This window comes from Brachionichthys hirsutus, chromosome 10 (assembly GCF_040956055.1).
Source record: "Brachionichthys hirsutus isolate HB-005 chromosome 10, CSIRO-AGI_Bhir_v1, whole genome shotgun sequence".
Taxonomy (NCBI): domain Eukaryota; kingdom Metazoa; phylum Chordata; class Actinopteri; order Lophiiformes; family Brachionichthyidae; genus Brachionichthys; species Brachionichthys hirsutus.
The window spans coordinates 4,353,029-4,372,970 of NC_090906.1; the positions used below are offsets into that span (position 1 = coordinate 4,353,029).

At 42.2% G+C, this 19,942-nt stretch overlaps 1 protein-coding gene across 1 annotated transcript; it reads right to left on the minus strand.

Annotated features, from left to right (window-relative positions):
* Positions 1 to 342: 342 nt before the first annotated feature.
* LOC137900125 (DNA repair protein RAD50-like) lies at positions 343 to 16,849 on the minus strand. The gene is made up of 27 exons (XM_068744182.1): positions 16,721 to 16,849; positions 16,559 to 16,642; positions 14,729 to 14,880; positions 14,449 to 14,634; positions 14,098 to 14,302; positions 13,177 to 13,305; positions 12,032 to 12,197; positions 11,603 to 11,661; positions 11,222 to 11,356; positions 10,767 to 10,973; positions 10,306 to 10,488; positions 10,030 to 10,187; positions 9,754 to 9,929; positions 9,419 to 9,656; positions 8,245 to 8,434; positions 7,871 to 7,997; positions 7,320 to 7,513; positions 6,840 to 6,950; positions 6,552 to 6,644; positions 6,317 to 6,430; positions 5,487 to 5,614; positions 5,242 to 5,343; positions 4,895 to 5,017; positions 2,011 to 2,096; positions 1,778 to 1,920; positions 1,544 to 1,677; positions 343 to 918 (listed from the first exon to the last, which is right to left on the minus strand). The coding sequence occupies exons 1-27, from the start codon at positions 16,847 to 16,849 to the stop codon at positions 732 to 734; spliced, it is 3,939 nt and encodes a 1,312-aa protein (XP_068600283.1). The 3' UTR covers positions 343 to 731.
* Between the last annotated feature and the right edge of the window lie 3,093 nt (positions 16,850 to 19,942).

The following is a 19,942-nucleotide window of genomic DNA, read 5'->3' on the forward strand; positions in this document are numbered from 1 at the left end:
ATACCAACAAAAGCATCTTCTTCTCCATGTCCTCTATAAGCAATATCAAGAAGCACTTGAACTGTCAGCCAGAAGCTCATTCTGAAGTCCTCTCTGAGAACACAAGATTTATACTTGCTTGGCCCACGTTCTCACCAAATTTCCCTTCATCACCAAAATGACTGTGATGTTTGAGACAAGATCTGTTTGCTGCGGTTGATGATACAAAGACTGAATGTTTCTCTGAAGCAAAACTACGACCGACAGATGCCTGCATCATCATACAAGTGAAAAGAACGAAGTTTATGGAATTTAATGAACGTGAGCACACGAAACAGCAAAGATGCAAATTTAATGGAAAGGTACAAATACTGCCCTTTTTCTTCAAACAGAACAGGCATCTTGTATAATCTCAACGCAACCATAACATGGACATTTCAAGCATTATGAACACAGAATGCTTTCAGTATTCGCAAAAGAACTTCACAGCTGGATGGTGAAAAACACGCCTAGAAGAGCAGGCGGTTGTGGAAATAAGTCCGTTCCAGCATTCACAATTGTTACACAATCGTACACAATATAAGGCATGACACAAGTCGAGCATTCCCTGAAAGTACATTTGGATTCTACTTTTTAAGAACCCATTTCTTTACTATAAATGCAAATTGCTAAATACATTTTAAACCAACCCGAAATGAGTAAAAGAACATTAACAATGATTGTATTTGCAAATAAGTATTTATTTCATCTGCTCAGTGAAGGTAGGATGACAGTGAGGTGATGCTGCACTTTGTGATCTCAGAGTTCTGGTTGTGGTTCTTCCGGATGCGGTAGAAATGCTCGATGTAGCTGGACCGACCCAGCAGCTCCACAAAGTCCTCGTCGTGCGTGATGACCAGGAGCTGGAAGTTACGCTGGCGAGAGCGGCTCTTGATGATCCTAGGATGAAAGGACTTTGAGTTGTACGTCAAATTCATGTAGTTCAGGATGCAATAAGAGAAATTACAAAGTAGTGTAAGTAGCGATGCTACTGGAAAATCATTCTGTACACGGCGTGTAGCAATGCGCTACAACGCTATACGGCAGGAAGCTGTTCTACATCCCAACCTGTATAACGGGTTTATTGGTATTATCAGCTGTTTGTTGCTAAATAAATTGTTGCTCGTTTTATCCCCTGGTTCTCTGTGGTGAAAGTTTGGCTCTTGTTTTTTTATGGTCTTATTTTTCATATCATAGCCTGTCTTCTGTTACACAGTGCTTTATGAATAAAGTTTTACTTAACCTTTTGCTGCTAACAACTACTACAAAGGCATATTTAAGGCTTCAAGGAAAGACCTTTGTAACTACTGCTAATGAAGGTCTACAAGGCACAGTGTTAGCATCTGATTTTCTTAAGGCAGATGCTATTTAATGGGTTGAATAGATATGAAACTGCACTAGTTATTAAATGAGGGATTTTTAATGTGTAGATCTTGAGGTGGGGGTTACGGTACTTGGACGTTAGAGCCAGCGTTTGGTAACACATTGATCCAGAGGAATGATGAAAGTATGTGCGTGTACTGACTCCACAAGGGCGTGCGCAAGCGACTCGATGTTGTCTCGGTCCAGGTTGGTGGTGGGCTCGTCCAAGGCCAGGATGCCACAGTTCAGACAGAAGGTCTCTGCCAGAGCTAAACGGATGATCAGTGACGCCAACACCTAGAGACACACAGGCAGAGAGAATGGATTCAGAATAATACACAGAATTAATGTTTTTATAACAAACATGGAGCAGATGTCTTGTGATCAATCCTGGTACCTTCTGACCAGCACTGCAGCGTCCTCTCATGTCCAAAGCCGTGTCTCCTTTCACCATCACTACTCTGTAGTTGTAGACCCGCCGCCGCACGCCAGCAGAAGAGTTTTCATCCACATCAGACCTGATTTCCACATACTCAATGTCTGCATGGGGGAGGGGGGGGGGCAGATTGCAGAGGGATTAGCAGAGAAATGAGGAAGACCCTAGATGTTTTTATTGAAAGCGAGACAAACCTTGACCCCTGTAGGTGCTGCGCCACAGGTCTCTGATAATCTTGTTGATTTCATCCATCTTCATGCTGTGGAATTTCATAATGGTTCTGAGGACAAGAAAAGCAAATGAAGCCACAAAGCCAGTTGTTGAGAAGATATGTTCACGATCCACTGTTTACTCATTCTGATAACAAACCTAACAAACTCCAGAAGTTAGTTTACTGTCGTGTGTTGCCGCAACGCAGAGGACAAAAAGCAGCAGGATACAGGATGAGGTTATCTGAACTCGAGCTGGATAACAGTCGCAAAGTGCACATATAAATGTGCCTTTCATTCTAAACAAAAAAGTATTTATCTAAATATTCACATATATATATATTTTTTATAAAATGCAATTCTAAAAAAATCCATAAAATACTGATACATGAAACAAATGTGATATAACATTTTTACCAAGAACAACTTTGTAATCTATTACACACGAGATGCTCTTGTGGTTGGTAAATTCTGCCGTGATTACCAACGGGGTTTCTTGTGAAGCCTACATGTCGATAGATTGATGACAGCGGGAGCAGAGCGGCCTTTATCCATTCATCTGACCAAATCTAGCTTTTGCATGTGTTTCTGCAACCAAGCAATGTCCAGGTGTCTTCCCTTTGCAAAGGCATCAGCATAACAAAACTAGAACATGGAAGTGAAAAGCACCCCCACCAACGCCGCTACCGTTGCTTTACATTGATCAGCCTCATGCTAAATCAAGTAATATAATCTAATTAAAAAAACAACAACACGGATACCATTTCCTATCATTTAGAATCATGTGTTTAAAGTTGAAAAAATAAATTCTACAATAAATGTAGTTTTCTTCTTGCCTTTCAGACACACGAGTCACAATTCAGAATTCAGAATAAGTAACATTTTCCTGTTCCATTACCTGTTGAATTTACAGCTATCTTTTCTGATTTGTTTTGTATTTACATTTTAAATACTTGTTTTTTTTGAGGGGGGCGGAGGGTAGGACATGGAAGTTCTTTGTAATTTTTTTAATTTTTTATACCGGTAATTTATTTCATGCCTGTACTGAATGGAATAAATCTGAAAGAGTTCAAAGTGCTCATCCGTCGTGCAATCAGGAGCCGCTGTTTTTCTTATCCTGGAGCAGCATGAACATAAACAGATTTACTTACTTTCTAACCAACTCTATTTCTCAGTCTGACTGAGGGGCCGCGTTCCAGCACTTCACAAATTAATTGTGTCGCGATTCATAGCATTAGCGGTTCAGTAAATCCTGGTCATGGATTGGTTGACGTTGTTATAGATGTCATTGCAATATCCACCATCAACAATGTACTGTGTACACACACACACACACACACACACACATACATACATACAATGACACAGCGCTTGTTGCGGTACTTCGCAGTAAAACGTCATCTTCCACGAACCACCGAAAAATGTGTTGCACAACAAGCAAAGTTTTCCAGAGTGATATCAAAACCTTTTCAGTGTATTCAGATAGAAACCAGAGATAAGATCTGCTGACATTTCATTTTCATCATAGGATTGTTTGTGGCTGAGACGATGACGCCACAACTCCATGATGAAGTCGGGTTCTATCACTCATCTTCAGTTAGTTTGTCAGACTGTCCATACGCTCCAAGATTAACACAAATAATGTATATTGATTGTGATTCGATTTAATCAAATCAGAGCTCCAAGGATTTAAATTAAAAAAAAAGACTGTGATGTGTTTTAAATAAGATTAATACATCCAGATAGCATCTAAACATCACACAGAAACAGCCCAACAGGTCAGCAAGTTCAAACCCAGAATTTAGTGCTGCGAACTGAGCACACGTTTCTTCGTTAGCAAATAGTAGAGTCACTGGTTTTCTCTCTTGGAATGTTTAATCTAAAAAAAATCAGAAGCAAATTGATGTCACTGCTCAGCGTAAAAAGGTTTCCCAGCCATGACGCAGCTGACCTTCTAACCAACAAGCCAAAAACATCAAGGTGCCTGATAAGGAAGACAATGGTGGATGCATCATAACAGCAAAACTGACAAACATGATAAGACAGGATGACAAAGGATATGCTGAAAGTGACACAAACTGTCACCCACTCTGACCTACTTTTCTGCATTATTGCCCACATTTTTCTTCACTTTCAATTGAACAGGTTTTGAAGCTGCTTTTGATAAATTAAAACCTTTCATCCCCTCCTTTTTGAAGGAGGCTTGTTGTGGTGTGGGGGAGATATGCACGGATTTCATCAAATGAACCGGGTCGTCCGATGACATGGGACAGAGCACGGCTCGGAACCAGAGGGCACGGCTCGGAACCAGAGGGCACGGCTCTGAACCAGAGGGCACGACTCTGAACCAGAGGGCACGACTCTGAACCAGAGGGCACGGCGCGGAACCAGAGGGCACGACTCTGAACCAGAGGGCACGGCGCGGAACCAGAGGGCACGACTCTGAACCAGAGGGCACGGCGCGGAACCAGAGGGCACGACTCTGAACCAGAGGGCACGGCGCGGAACCAGAGGGCACGACTCTGAACCAGAGGGCACGGCGCGGAACCAGAGGGCACGGCTCGGAACCAGAGGGCACGACTCTGAACCAGAGGGCACGGCGCGGAACCAGAGGGCACGACTCTGAACCAGAGGGTACGGCTCTGAACCAGAGGGCACGGCTCTGAACCAGAGGGCACGGCTCTGAACCAGAGGGCAGGACTCTGAACCAGAGGCGAGCCTTTGCAGTCGCACTTTGTCTGTGTGCCTTGCTGTTAATATATTTTTAAGGACCGTTGGTTCTTCTGAGCTCGTAAAGCACTTTAGTCGACTGTGAGTGTGTGTGTGTGTGTGTGTGTGTATCTTGCATATAACTAAGGACAACACTTACTGATCGAGGGCCTTGTAGTAGAGATCCAGGTCTTTAATGACCAACTCTGTGGTCCTCATTTTAATCATTTTATTTTTGTAACGCTCATCAGCTTTGTCATACTGATCTTCTCGCAGCTCTTTTCTGCAAGAAATTGATACAAAGAGAAAATTTAAGTTCTTCAAGAAAAGACAAACAACAAACATTTAAATGCATTTAAGAAGTCGGATTCAACAGCAGTAATACATCCTAAAGTAGCCAAATTACTGGAGAAAAACCAGAGGCCAAACTTTACATTTTTGGTGTTTGAATTTGTCATTTTCTCACGACTATCGGTAATTACGAAATACTAGCTATGTAAATCTCACTTGTATTGCAATATCTCCTCCTCGAAGCCTTTCTGACGACCCACACTAATACTGCGGGTCTTCTTCAAGTCTTCCAACTTCCGTTCCGCTTCTCGCCGTTCTCTGGAAAACCACAGAACATATTGGAGCCAATTCCTGACCAATGGTCACCATTCTGGCCGCTTACATGCTCTGCGGGTTTTGGGCTTCTGTGCCCGTCAGCGCTCATCGAACAAATGATTAATTAACAGTGTGTGGGGTCTTACTGGCGTAGCTGCAAGACTTGCATGTTGCCCATGTCTTTCAGAAGGGCTTCCCGCCGAGCCACAACCTCTTTCAACTCCTCAACACGCTTCCTCAAGGTCAAGTTGTCCTGCAGCCAGCGCTCCTGCACCTAAGAAGTACGAGACGTTTAACAACAGTGCACAGCTGAGATGTGATTCACTGTGGTGACATTAAACGACCGACGAAAACGTGGGCTACAAAGAATAACACCAGAGGCAGAGAAGAACTCAGGATGAACACGGCTGAAGGCCAAACTCAACCTTGTTCTAACAATAAAGTTGTTTTTGCAGCATCCTGTGTGCGATTCGTCGTCTGTCCCTTCCTACAAGCATTACACAAGTAGTTGAAGTCTTGTATTACACACTAAAAGCACCTTGTGTGTTCAGTTGGTTTTTTGTACACCACTCACATGTGGTGCAATACACCCTGAAGATATGGTCTCTTTATTTATGGAGTTTCTAAATTTATCAGCAACTTGCAATCAATTTGACAACACAAACAAAAAATAATTTGAAGACCTTTTAGAGATCAACGTGTCGAGAGGCGTTACGAATCTTGTAAATACTTAATTGTTTTCACTGTTCATCGATTTCTGTGCAGCACAGCTCATTCAATTTAAAGTTGTACAACGACTTCTTACATCTAAGGGCAAGTCTTAAAATGTTTCCTTCGGGGGAGGGGGGGCAGTCGTTTAATCGTGAGTTCGATGTGCAGAAGCTGCAGTCCTGTGTTCATTTTAAATGCGTGCAGGGACGCACCACAAACGTTGATGCGGCGTGATGTCTGATGCGACGGACACAAGAGGCTGTACCTTCTGGGTATCGATGTCCTGGCGGATGTTCCCCATCTCCTTATTGATCTTCTCCTTAGTTTTTTCCGCCTCGTGGAGTTTGGTGTTGGTTTCTTGAAGCTCAGATTCTTTTTGCTACAATAACAACAGAAAAAAAAAATAAAGACAATGTCGATAAAGTTGTTCAATACTTTTTGAATAATTCGCCACGATTACAAATCATTGGAATAAGTTCGAAGGTGGTCGAGCGCAATACCTCTTTGTATTCATCTTTGCCGTCGTCAACGTACTTGCTGATTTCTTTGTCCAAGGCTGCGATGACTTTCACTCTTTCTTTCATGGAATTGATCTGTCCGTGTCAAATGATTAGAAAAGCGTCTGCTTTTGCTTTACAATCAATCATGAGGAGCGGAAGTATAAATTTGTGTTTTGGAAAAATCACTGCTAGATACTTAAAATATTCAGCCTCATACTGAGAGATGACATTTGTCGGTGAATTTGAGCCGGCCTTTCAGCATTGCAAGATAAGTGAGGCTGTGTTCACCTTCTCCTGGCCCGCCTCCTGCCTCAGCCTTTTGCGCTCCACCAGCTCCTGCTTCTCCTGCTGCAGCTTCTCCAGAGCAGCAGATAAAGGGGAGAGTTGCTCCTTTGAGTCCTGATTGTTCACAGTGAAAGGCAAAGATACAAGGTAAAAAAAAAAAGCACAAACTTGTATTGCACAGAGATGAAAAAGCACAGAAGTACATGCTGGTGAGAAATAGATGAATGAAAATGAAAGTTAAATATGCATAATATGATTTTACTTGCCTACAGTACATCTAGTATATGGCAGAGCTCAGAAACATACAGGAAATAAATGCAGGCCAAAATGATACTGCTGTACATGTCTGCGTACGGAAAAGAAATATGCAAACTGACAAAATATTTAAAAGGCACTACAAACTCATGAGTTAGCTACCGTACATAAATTCACGGTATTATCTTTAAATACGATGTGTAGAGAGAGGAAATGAATGAAACGTACCCTGATTTCCCTGGTTAAGGCCTGTATTTCAGTGGTGAACTCAACACACTGCTCCTCCAGCTGCTGCCGTTTCTGCATTGCACTGCTCAGCTGGAGCTTCTCTTCTCTCATCTCATTCGCAGAACTTTTCAGCGACTGAATTTGGTCCTGCTGGTCCTGGATCAGTTTCCGTTTCAGCTCCGTCTTGCTGGAGGCTTGCAAGGACATAGCAAATGCGTCCAAATGGTCAAGGACAGTCAGGAAACATCGAATCGCTTCAACTTCATTCCCTCTTAAAAGCGACTCTGAATGGCCGACGAGTCAATGCGCTGCTTTCAAGGTTATTTAATGCTTGACTTGAGTGAGCAAATGAAAAGACACTTCTCTGATGGATGCATATATTGTATGTCCACTTTACCGTAATTCTCACTTCATATTCAAAGGGCATGGAAAGTTAAAGAGGACCTCCAAATCATTTCTCCTATACCTTGCATTATTAATCTGTCTGAGACTGTTGGCATCAGAGCGCCGTGATTAAGGTAAAGATGAGTAAAGGCGTGATGGCGTCTTACTGGTGTCTGACTTGTGCTGGAGTTCTTGTTTCTCCTGACTGATTTGCTGGACGGTTCTGCTCAGGTCTACTCCCTGGAGTTTGGCTGCATACTGATCCATTTTCCTCTCAATCTCTTTAAGATCCAACTGGGAAGAAAGAAAATAGGTGATTAAAGTGAAGAAATGCAGGAGAAAGTGATACGGGACCAAAAGGTGTGTTCTAACTAACGCAAGGTATTACAGAGGAGAGTCGGACAGCTTCCCAGTGACAGAGAGAGAGAACAATGAAGATGAGTGGGAAACTGCTACGTTAGCTCCTGCTAACCGCACTACCCGCATTGAAAAAGACAGGTGACCGGCAAAAACAAATACGACTGACGGAGAGGGATAGTACCAGGTATCTGTCCATGAGAGAGATGTCCTGTAGGCAGGCCTTGGCTGTGTCCTCCTCTGCCATCAGGGCAGCCAGCAGAGTCTCCTGCTCCTCCACGTCTCCCTTCAGCTTCTCAATGTCCCTGTTTACGGTCTGCAGGCGGTGTCTCAACTCGGGTAACTCCTTTTCCTGAACCTGCACAATAGACAGTCTGGACAGAGAGTAGAAAGCTCACTCTTCTTTCTCACAAACGTTCGAGAATTGATTTATATTTGTGTTCTGCACAACAACAATCCTCTTCTTCAATCTCCTAATGTAGATCAGGGAAGAGTTCTCTTTAAGCTTCACAACATTTCATTACACTCACAGAATCCTGAGAAGGATTTCAGTTTCATTTCTGGGGGTTCACCATAATCACGTGTAATAAAAAGCAGCAAAATTAAGATAAATGTATAGATAATAATATACCCGATACTTATTGATTGACTGATGATAATTAGCAGATGACACTTAACAACTTCAAGGTGACTCACGAGGCTCTTATCAACACTGATAGCCGATGGATTTCAGTGGATTGTTCAGATTCTGTTTTCGGTTTAAAGAAAGCGACATCCTAATTACTGATTACGGCCACAAGACAAAGCACTGAAAAATGAAGTGCTGTTATGCGATCCTCAATAAACAAAGCTTACCGGTAATGTCAGTTTATAATACCTCTGAACCACAAGGTGGGTGTTTACTTACTTACCTATAACTGGGAAACTAGCACCATCTAGTGGGCCCGTCATAAAACTAGTATTTCTCTTATAAACGGGTGAAAGTCATTCCTCGACAATCAATTAAGAAATAAACACCAGTTAATTGATATAAAGATCTGTGATCACAAAAATGTCGTTGTGAATCATCACAGTAGCTGGAGTAGTGCAAATAGGCCAACCACTTAATGGTTCATTAATCTGGTTCATTTGTGCTCCACCTCATTTAACATTTGATACGTCGGCGCTTTCCTAATAGTGCGCTTATCTTATCTTGCGCTATACAGAACTCCTGCTTCTTTGTGGCAGAACAAGCTGACACCTATTTTATTGATCAAACAGTAAAGCCCCGTTTAAAATGTGCCACTTTATTTTTTTCACTGACCACTGCGCCACTAAGATATCACAGCAGTCCCTCGTCTTGTCTGCTTTCTTCGTACCTGACAGGTCTGAGCGCTACCATGTCATCTCTCTTCCTCTCCTTCCTCTTCAGATCCTGCTCCGTGTTTTTCAGCTTGTCGGGCACCAGGCGTAGTTTGGACTGCATGTCGCTGATGACTTCCTCCAGATCGGAATCTGAGGGGAAGGTTCGCTGGCACACCGGGCAGCAGGGCTCCCGTTCTTCCGTCAGCTGGCTGATGAACTGGGTGTACACGGCTGTGGCTCCAGCTAGCATGGCTACAAACACACACGTATTTTGTCGTATTCCAAATGTCATCCTACTTTTCACCAGACTGCTGTCTGTGCCTTCCAATGTTTCATTCTGTGAATTCACCTCTTTGTTTGGAGACTTTCTCCAGATCTTCCTGCAATTTCCCAAGGTCCTGCTCAAGATCCTGACTGCCACACACGCTAAAGAACTTCTCTTCATCGATGTTTAACTGCTGCTCCTTCTTTCGTAACTCGGCGGCGATGTGGGTTTTATTCTGCTCATTTGATGCCAGATCTTTACTGAGAGAAATCAAAAACATAGCAAATTCACAGAAATGTACTTAAAGCAAACAAACAAACATATTTCTTTCTTCGTGTGAACAACATTTATTTTACTAACTCGAGTTTGGCAAGTCTGTCTCTGGTACTATTGACGTCCCTCGACCGGGCGTAGATCCAGTCCTCCAGCTCTCTCTTGTTAGGAAAGTGGCCCAGCAAGGACACCAGGTCCTCACTGTGCCGAGACTTTATCTTACGCACCTGATCCTCCTTCTCAATCTGGGAGAAAGAGTCAAAGAAAGAGAGGGAAGCCACAAGTGAAATTAAAAACATAGGAAGCCAGTGAGGAGAAGAATGTTTAACCTCCAGCTGCCCCACAGTGACCGTGGCTACGCACCTTCTCCCTTTTGAGCATGTCCAGTTGCGTGCGCAGCGTGATGTGTGTGTTGAGAATCTCCATCTCTTTGTCCAGCTGTCTCTGTGTGCGTTCAAATCCAGCCTTTTCTATCTGGAGCTCCACGACTTCGGCCTTCAGCTCGTCCACATTAGAGCTCTGAACTGCACTCTGCAGCTCACACTCCTGAAAAGGAGACGCACACACACACACACACACACCCAGAGTGGTGCATTAAACATAAGGCATATAAGTGGGGAAAAAAAGAAGCATCTTGGACAAGGGGCACTATTTTGGAAAAAAAAAATGTACGGTACATATATTAGTAAATACAGAAATTACAAACACAAAAAAATATAATGAAATAAAATACACAAAGAGTTGTAATTTAGTCGTATGTCTTTATACACAAAATGAATCTGCTGAAATTCACACCCTTTTAGAGTCACTGTGTGCGTATTCACCACTTTAGCCAGTTCGCTCTCCAGCTCCTGCAGTCGGCTTGATGACCCCTCCAGCCTCTGCAGCTCCGTCCTCATGCTCCTGAGTTCTTGCTGCTTCTTTCCCTGCATGCCTTTCTTTAGCTCCACGGTGCTTTCCAGGCCAGTCTTCTTATCCCTCATCTCGTCAATGGACTGCTGCTTCTGCTGCTCTTTTGTCTGAAGGTCTGCCTGAGTAGATGAATGAGGAGGGATGAGAGCATTTAATGAATGAAGCATGCAGCGTATATATCCCGCTGGGACACCCAGCCAGCCAGTTAGCATGTCCTCTGTAATGGACAAATGTCCACTACAGAGGACATGCTAACTGGCTGGGTCTCAGGAGGATATGATGTAATTAAAATCATGAAGACGTGCTATGACCCCCCCCCCCCCCCCCCACACACTCATTTTCAGAAAGCAAGCAGAGCATTTCTTACCACAGCCTGAGCGACGGTCTCTTTTTCCAGCCCGAGTCTCTCTGTCACTTGTTGATGGAAGCTCTGAAGTTGCAGGTTTCTGAAAGGCGGTCGGTCGAAACCTTCTATCTCCAGATAGGACGACAAAGAACGAACCTGAGGAGAGAAGCATGAAACTTGTAATTAACGTGCAGCCTACGCCTTTCTTAAAATCATGTCTTTTGAATCTTTTCACATTTTATATTTGGGTTATTTTCAACAGAAATGTAAAAACACAATCAAACCTTTAGAAAAAAAAAACTGTATTCAGTCTATACTCAGCTTCCAGTGGAATAAGAGCTGGATGCAATTACAATAAGTTGCACTGCAGTACAAACGCATAGTCTCTAATTTTTCTTTCACCTGAGTGTCACGGTTCCTGATATTTTGCGCATGGCGGTCGGCCTCTAGCTGTAGACGCCCTGGAAACAGTGAAGGAGATTTTAACAAACGAATAGTCTTCAGGAATTCAATCAATTTATCCATGTCTGCCAGTTCTTCGTTCTGCCTTCAAGATCTGATTCTAATATTTATCTACCAGTGATCTTCAGAACACTTGATATTGAACGTTGGTGCAACATGGATATAAAAAAACCCAGAGATTCTGTATACTTCCTGACCCAAGACATTGGCTCTGGCATGATCTGAATATCACACTTATCGATTTCGTTATTTTGCAACTACATTGATTGATTGATGCAAAATTGCATTTGGTGTTGTGTCACTCAAATGCACAGACTGGTGAGGCTGGTGTGTGCGTGTGTGTGTGTGCGTGTGTGTGTGCGTGCGCACCTTGTTCCACCAGTAGATCTGCCTTGACCCGGTTGAGTCTCTGACACTCTCGCCCGGCTTTTTCCAGCTCCTTCTGGCAGTCCGTCAGCCTGCGCTCCTTCTCCCTCACTGTCTTCTGGTGGTTCTGGTAAACCTCCTGCAGCTGCTCATCTGTGCCTTGGAATACCTGTCGCGTGAAGAGAGTACAGCTTGTTAGGGTCAGAGGTTTGATTTCACCAAGGGCTTCCGTGACAAAGAATACATGCACCAATAGCTCTATAAAATGGTCTGGATGAAAGACACACTTCATTTACCCACTCTAGGTGTAACACTGCATGTACACAGTGAGAATATTCAAAAATACAAGCGATTGATTGCTGAGGAGCACATGACAGGAAGTACTTCAACGTGCAGGTAGTCACCTGCACGATGCCAATTTATATTACAACAAAAATGTGAAATACATTTCAAAAGAAAGTGGCAAACATTTTTTGCACATCTTAATTTTTCCAAGGCACTACACTGTTAACTCGGCTGGTTTGCTGAGGGGGAAAAAAAAGCAACATATTTAGGTTTACTCTCTAGAACATAAACAAATGCGCTTCAAATGCAAAACCAACAATAACTGAGAGGCATCAAACGGGATGGAAGGATAAGATCCCTGGATCCTGTACGGCAGACGAGTAGAAACACTCATCAAGGACATCTGCATCAACACAGGCCAGTCATGACACAATTTAAACTGCCCCATTCACGAGCTGCAGTCTTTATATTGGTTTCACGTTTAGGCTAAAGTCATCTGACGCAGAGCGGAGTCTGGGGTAGTATTATTATTATTATTATTTTGTCTGGGGTAGTATTAAACGGACGTTTAGATGAATAAACCATCAAACAGAGACAAAGAGAGATGCTTGCTTCTTTGTCCTCTTTTTAACCTCATCATTTTCATTCTTCAATTTAATTTTTGATCTTCATATCTGTTCCTTAAGGAGTTGTTCTTGTTTTTTTTTTTTAAACCCAATCTTAAGTACCTTCCAAAATCGATGATTTATTTGAAGCGCGAGCAGTATTATTGGTGCAGGAACGCATCTTCTCCCACCTTTGATTGAGGAAATGATTGTTCCACCATTAAACAGTACACTTGTTTAGATACGCGTTGAAGTTACCTGTTCCATTGTTTCCTCCAGCTCCTTGTTGTCTGCCTCCATCTGCTTCTTCCTGCTCTCTAAAGCCTTGATGTCGTTATCCAGCCTCATCACTTTCCCCAGTTTGATGTCAATATCTGTCAGTCGATTCTGAAAATTATTAGAATGGTTGATGATAGAAAGACTGCCAGTGCTAAATGTCAGAGCAGCATCACAAAACTGCTAATGCCAACCATAATGTAAATATAAATATTCATATTGTGTAATAATTCAGATATGATAATGTACGTTAACAGATCTCAATTACCAGTTAACGTTTGCTAATCACTATGCATTACATGCTCTTTTTTCCACTTGCGTTCATCTATAGACTCTCTCTCCACCTCCCCACTCTAATAACTTGAATGTCATGTCATGACAAAACAATAATAATACACAATACACAATTTCATTTCTAATCGTATCCCTCCTTGGGAGTGACCAGGTTGGTTAGGATTAGAAACGAGGCAATAAGAGGGACAGTGAAGGTTAGACGTTTTGGAGACAAGGTCAGAGAGGACAGACTTGGATGGTTTGGACATGTCCAGAGGAGAGACGGGGACTATATCGGTAGAAGGATGCTGAGGATGGAACTGCCAGGGAACAGGGCTAGAGGTCGACCCAGGAGAAGATACATGGACGTAGTGAGGGAGGACATGAGAGTGGCTGGTGTTGGGGAGGACGATGCAAAGGACAGGGTGAAGTGGAGAATGTTGATTTGCTGTGGACAATTTGGAGTGACCAATTTACCTAGGTCGCATGAGAGCCCACGCAGACGCAAACAAACTCTGCACAGAAAGGGATCGAACCCAGAACCGTCTTGCTGCGAGGCTACAGCGCCGCCCGCTGCACCACCATGCTCCCCATCTCTATGTAAAACCAGAGCAGAGATCCTCGACCAACCTCCAAGGGATCGATCTGGTTCTCTATCTGCTGGATGCTGTCTTTGGAGACCATCAGCTGAGCCTCCTTGGTGGAAACCATCTCTGCAATCTGCTGGGCTTTCTCTTTGTTCTGCTTCAAGTAGCGCAGCTCCACCTGACACTCTTTGACCGTCTGATTCTGTCTCAGGCGCAGCTGACGCATCGTATCCAGAGCTTTGATGTATCTGGGAGAAACAATATGAATGAAAAAAGAATCATTTCTCCGTCACCTCCAGGGAGAAAGGTTTGTCCTGGTGCTCGCGTGCTTTTAGCTTAGAGTAACACAATGCCTCTTCCAGAAAAGACAAAAGTTCAAATGAGTTGGCTTTACTTTGTTGCAGCGAAGATGGAGTCAAACTTTTCTTTGAGGGCTTTGCCCTCACTAAGAGGCCAGTTCGACTCTTCTTGGTGACAAAAGATGACGTGGTTGAGCACAGGCTTGGACACACCCAGAGCAGATATCATCTCCCGATCCAGGTCGCTGCATTTGGATGAATTGCTCACCCTCTCACCGTCTCTGGATGACGACACAATTAAAGCGTGACTAAACAGCTGCCGTTTTTTTTTTTTAGCATAAAACAAGGAGGAGGAAACTTGAAAGCATGGCTTACTTCACTCTCGTAATGACCTGCTCCAAGCTTTTGAAGGAGTAATTCTTAGCCTTCTGAGTGCAGGACATGGAGCGTTGGATTGTCACTCTCTCCCCATTGAGATCGGTGAATAGCAGCTTAATCTGTGCTCGCACATCAGTCTCATGGGCGTCCTGGGATTCACATATCATGAGAGTACTTGCATAAAGACAGGACTGGAAACCCTCGTCTGTCAGGCACCCGAGATAAACGGTCAGACAAGTTCAATCGTTCCACACAGATCTAACCGGAATATAAAGTAAAACTAATTAACCAGACAGGATCAGGAGAAGATTGATTTCTCACACTTTGATAAATCCAGCTAAAATGTTTGATGAGCTACGATAACAAACGGAAATGTGAGTTTGTCGGGCAAAAGAGTGGAGGCAAACAAAATTTAGCAGGAATTGTTTCAGAGTTGAGCAGCTTCCCAACCTGATATGACAGAAAACGAGCAACTGCAGTGATTGCTAGCTTGCCATGCAGCCAGCCATGCTCTCAGAGCCCATTATGGACTGGCAGGAACTCTCTCCGGAGTCAGCCGGTCACACTTACAGATCTCACTGGGAGCTGGCAGTGAACACTAACTGTAAAAGAGGCTGAGCAGAGGAAATCCGAAGGGATGGAAGGGCGAGTTGTTCAGCAGGCTGTTCATTGGAGCGCTTGGTGTGGAGAGATAAGTAGGGCAACGTATACTACTAAGTGGATGTCATTCCCTTAACTCAGTGGTCTCCAACCACCGGTCCGTGAGGCATTTGTTACCGGGCCGCACGGAAAGAATAACTAATTTATACAATTTCCTTTGTATTGATTATTAGCGTCTAAAAGGTGTTTTATTTTGAAAAACGACCGGATTTTCACCAACGTAACATTCGCCTGTGAATTTACATGCTTTACGTGATACGTTACTAAAAACAGACGTGAACTAGTGAAAATTAAGTTAAAAAACAAACGTCTTTGGAGCGCTTCATTGCTAAGAGGGAAAGTCCAACTGAGGAGGAAGGAGAGGAGTCGACGACCTCCAAGAAAAGAGTCAGACTTAAAACTCGGGTTTATCAACAGCTGATTAGCTTCGTTAATGAGGAATGAAGGGTTCAAAACTGCTTCGGCACATAGAGACCAAGAACTCTGGATTAAAAGACAAGAATGTGGAATTTATGACACAAAAAAACATGAACATGAAGGACAGAAGCGATTATTGAGACCACAATTTATGGTGAGTAGATATTGGTGTAATACTTGTTTAATAGTTTTTGCAAGTGCATAATATAACCCCCCCCTCCGTGAAAAAATTGCCCGGCATGAAACCGGTCCGTGGCAGGAAAAAGGTTGGGGACCACTGCCTTAACTCATTCAATGCCAGCAATCTTCGCTAATTTTTCCCTATGGTTCAAGACCCACAGAATATTAGGTAATATTCTTTCATCAGGAAAAAATAAAGTTTGTTCCTAGCATTTTTCATCCTGGAGTTATTGGCCATTGAAAAGAGGCAGAATCAAATTTCAAACCTAATCGATCAATTGGCATTGAATGAGTTCGTTGTCCCGCTTGTTTCTACATAAAATAAGTGGGTGCCACAGTCTTGATTTCATCCCTATAAATCTGTCCTTGTCTAAGGTGCAATCCGGCTCCCATCTTCAAAAAAACAAACTCTCTCTTTCATCTCCTCCTTTTCTGAATTCCCAGTTGTGAATTTAGTCAAGCAAATGCAACGCACACATTGTTGATGTGCCCAGTGAGTAATAACAGTCACAACAAATCTGAATCATGAAGTACTTTTGTGCTTTCCATTATTATTTGGATTGAGCTCACCTTCGGATCATGAACAAAAGCACCTCCTTTAGATCCGGGAGGAAGTTCTCCTGATGTTGCATATTTAAGGCATTCAATGATAGTCTGGAAACAAACGGAAAAATAATCACATAATGAACAAACTCCCAGATAACGGTTGAACCGGTTCTCATGCTCTCATACCGTTTTCCCTGCTCCATTAGGTCCAACCAGAACAGTCAGTGGATTGAAGAAAGAAATGATTTGTTTATCTTTATCTTCAATCCCAAAGCTCCTCACTCCCAGGATGCTCATTTTTTCTATCCTTGACATTTTTGCTTTCTGAGAGTTGGAAGAAAGAGAACATATTGCAGAATTGGCTTCAAACTTATACTGACACATTAGTGAAGCAAAACAACCCATGACACATTTGATTTATTCACTCTGTTTAAATGCAGATATTCACTCGCACCTTATTATGCCCTTTTTGACTTACACTTGACCGGATAGAGAAGTAACATTTCACAACTACATTTTTGAAATTCTGAATTCATTATGGGGAAAAAAAATAAAATGGCTCAAGTGATATTTGAAGGACAGAAACTATTTTGAATTAAATGCATGACTGACACGTGGAGCTCCATCTGCACCTCTTTGATCGTTTGGGATGAGGTCTGCTTAATAGCACCGACATCAAAATGTAACATAAAGCAGTATCCAGTTTTATTCCCTTCATATGTTGAACATGCTTGTCTATTCTGCTTGCAACTCCATTGTGTCCCAAATATTGAGATTTGGCCACATTTATGTGTCTTGAAAATTCAATGGAGATAACAACGCCATAGTTATTTAATTGTTTATTCCTTCGTGATCACATTTATGTGGCTTTTGTTTTTTTTGACGTTGCTATGGAAATACCTTTATCTGGCATTGCCTTTCCTTGAATGACAGTCTAACCCTCAGTTAGCTCAAGCCACTGCCTTCGGTATGTTACTAGAAGTATAATGTTTATGCCTAAAAGTACCGTAATCATTGACTCAACTTCTCAGTAATAGAAAGCGGTCCAGTTTGACATTAGAATGATTATGTGCAATATCTGCTGCCGACAAGGAAGCCCAGCCCAGGCATTCAAAGTACATTGTCTTACTGCCTTTTAACAACGTAGTTTGTCAACTCAGAAAGCTAACGCTAGTGATTAGCTCGTTGATGTTTTTACAGTAACCGGTCGCTGTCAATGGCGAGCTCCTCAGTAGATCAAAATGAAACAGTTTTTAGTGAGCAAACACTACCTCCATCTGCATTTATCATATGCATTCAACTCACCACACTGTTTATTTTGTTGCGACGCAAATGAGTTTTTTCGCGCTGTTGGATCCCGGAAGTGACGTAAGGGACGGCGACTTCGGACATCCGGGTTCAGTATTGTGGGCGTCGGACAAGAACCGACGGAAGGATAACATTTATTTATTTTTTTTATCCTTTTTTAGACAGAACGGTAATCCCCACTCGAAAATAGTTTTTTCTTACGTCACCCAAACACTGACTTCAGTTTGATAAATAAAATGCATTATGACCAAATGTATCGGAGCAAAGAAAACTTTACAACTTTCCCTCTATATTTAATATATTATTATTATTATTAACTTTCACCACTGACATATGTACATATGAATATTTTAACATTTGTTGTGATTCTTGCTTTTAATTATTATTATTATTATTGTTGCTGTTTTGTGTGCAACCTTTCATACTACTGCCAGTCAATCCCAAGTAACAGTGGTTCCTAAAAAAGATGCTTTTTTTAATGACCAGTTTTACATTTAAAAAGTCCTAAAACACCTGTGCACTCTATAACATTTTATTTGGGATCATTTTCAACCCGGACCTTTTGTGCTCATGTGAGCATTTATTGCAATGGGAAACGGTTCATGTGATTGATACCTCAAAGAGCATTGCTGCTCAAGTCAACAAATATCTTGCAATTGAATTATTATAATCACAAGCATGTATTTCCTTGCAGAACTCCCTCTTATATCGAAAGCATTTGTTACCATTCAAATGAGCACATTCTTTAATATTCCTGATGGCCTCGCATTGCCAAACCACAAGAGGACAGTGTTTTCCTCTGGAAAATCTGGCGCTGCCACGTCACATGGACGATGCCACAGTCTCTGTCCTCTCCTGTTTGTCAGAGCATTGCTGTGACAGTTGTTGTGATGCAGCTGTAACTGCATCGCAGTAACTACCGGTACGTTTCTAGACCCCTGTTACATGATGCTGCTGCATTCTGTTCACGTCAGTAGTAAGCAGATGTTAAGCTAATATTTCCACACTATCCACATAAATGACTGATATAAAGCACAAACCGTGCAATACAGCGGAGCGTAACTTTATAAAGAAGGGAAAAAATAAGTAAATGTTAAATCCACAAGGACAAGGAATATTTTATTTTACATTTTTCTGATAAAAAAAAAGGCGTTTTTCCTTTATCATGTTCTAGTGCAGAACTGCATAAAAACAGATGGTATGAGTAAGAACGGAAAACTTACAGGACAGAGGGAACAGTGTGTGTCTGTGTGTGAGACAGGGATGACAGGATCAATCTAATATATGGATAAAGGACCTTGAGTTATCTTGTGTTTGGGGTTGAAGAGGTTTGTAGTGATGCACAGGGACCTGCAGAACTAGTGTTCACCACCTGCAGCTAACCCGCTCAAAGCCTGACAGCATCAGCTCTCCCACTTCCACTTTGTTCAAACCCTCGGATATAATTCAAACACACACACACACACACACACACACACACAAATAAACTGTCTTCCGCTTTCAGCTCACTGATTCAGTCTGTGTTATCAGCCCAATGACTCATTGTGCCTCAGCCTATCCAGATTATGGCCATCTTTCTATTTTCATCCTGTCCTGACATGAAAATGTCATGACCTTGTGTCTAGTGCTGGATCACTGGAAGTACAGAATACGTGCGTGCTATTATATGTATGCGTCTTGTGTGTGGAATTCGAATTCCACATGCCCCCAGCCATCATCAGTGTCTAAATGGCTAATGGAATTGTTTTACTTTGCATTTTCAATAATCACACTGATAAACTTGTAGCTATGGAGTTCTTTCCTACTGATCATCAAATAATTGTGGTAGGACAATAAGGATTGAGGCATTTGAAAGGAGATGCTTAGGTAAATGCAAAAAAGTGGTAGATGGAAAATACCATTATCAAGATACATAATAATAATATTAATCATCATCATCATTATCATAAAAATCATAATAATAAGAAGAAATTAGATAATCTGGAAATACCATCAACATGACTTATTTACAGAAAAAAGAGGCAGGAATGATGCACCAAACACTCAACGAACAAATTTTTGGAAATGTATAGACTCTTTCATAAAAAATTGAATCTTTAT

Excerpts from the sequence above, each read along its gene's own strand:
- LOC137900125 (XM_068744182.1), bottom strand. The coding sequence starts at position 16,849 with ATGTCAAGGATAGAAAAAATGAGCATCCTGGGAGTGAGGAGCTTTGGG. Across the intron at positions 16,643-16,720 it reads CTAATGGAGCAGGGAAAACG|ACTATCATTGAATGCCTTAA; the intron begins GTATGAGAGCAT and ends GTTTGTTTCCAG. Across the intron at positions 11,357-11,602 it reads TCAGGAACCGTGACACTCAG|GTTCGTTCTTTGTCGTCCTA; the intron begins GTGAAAGAAAAA and ends TTCTCTCCTCAG.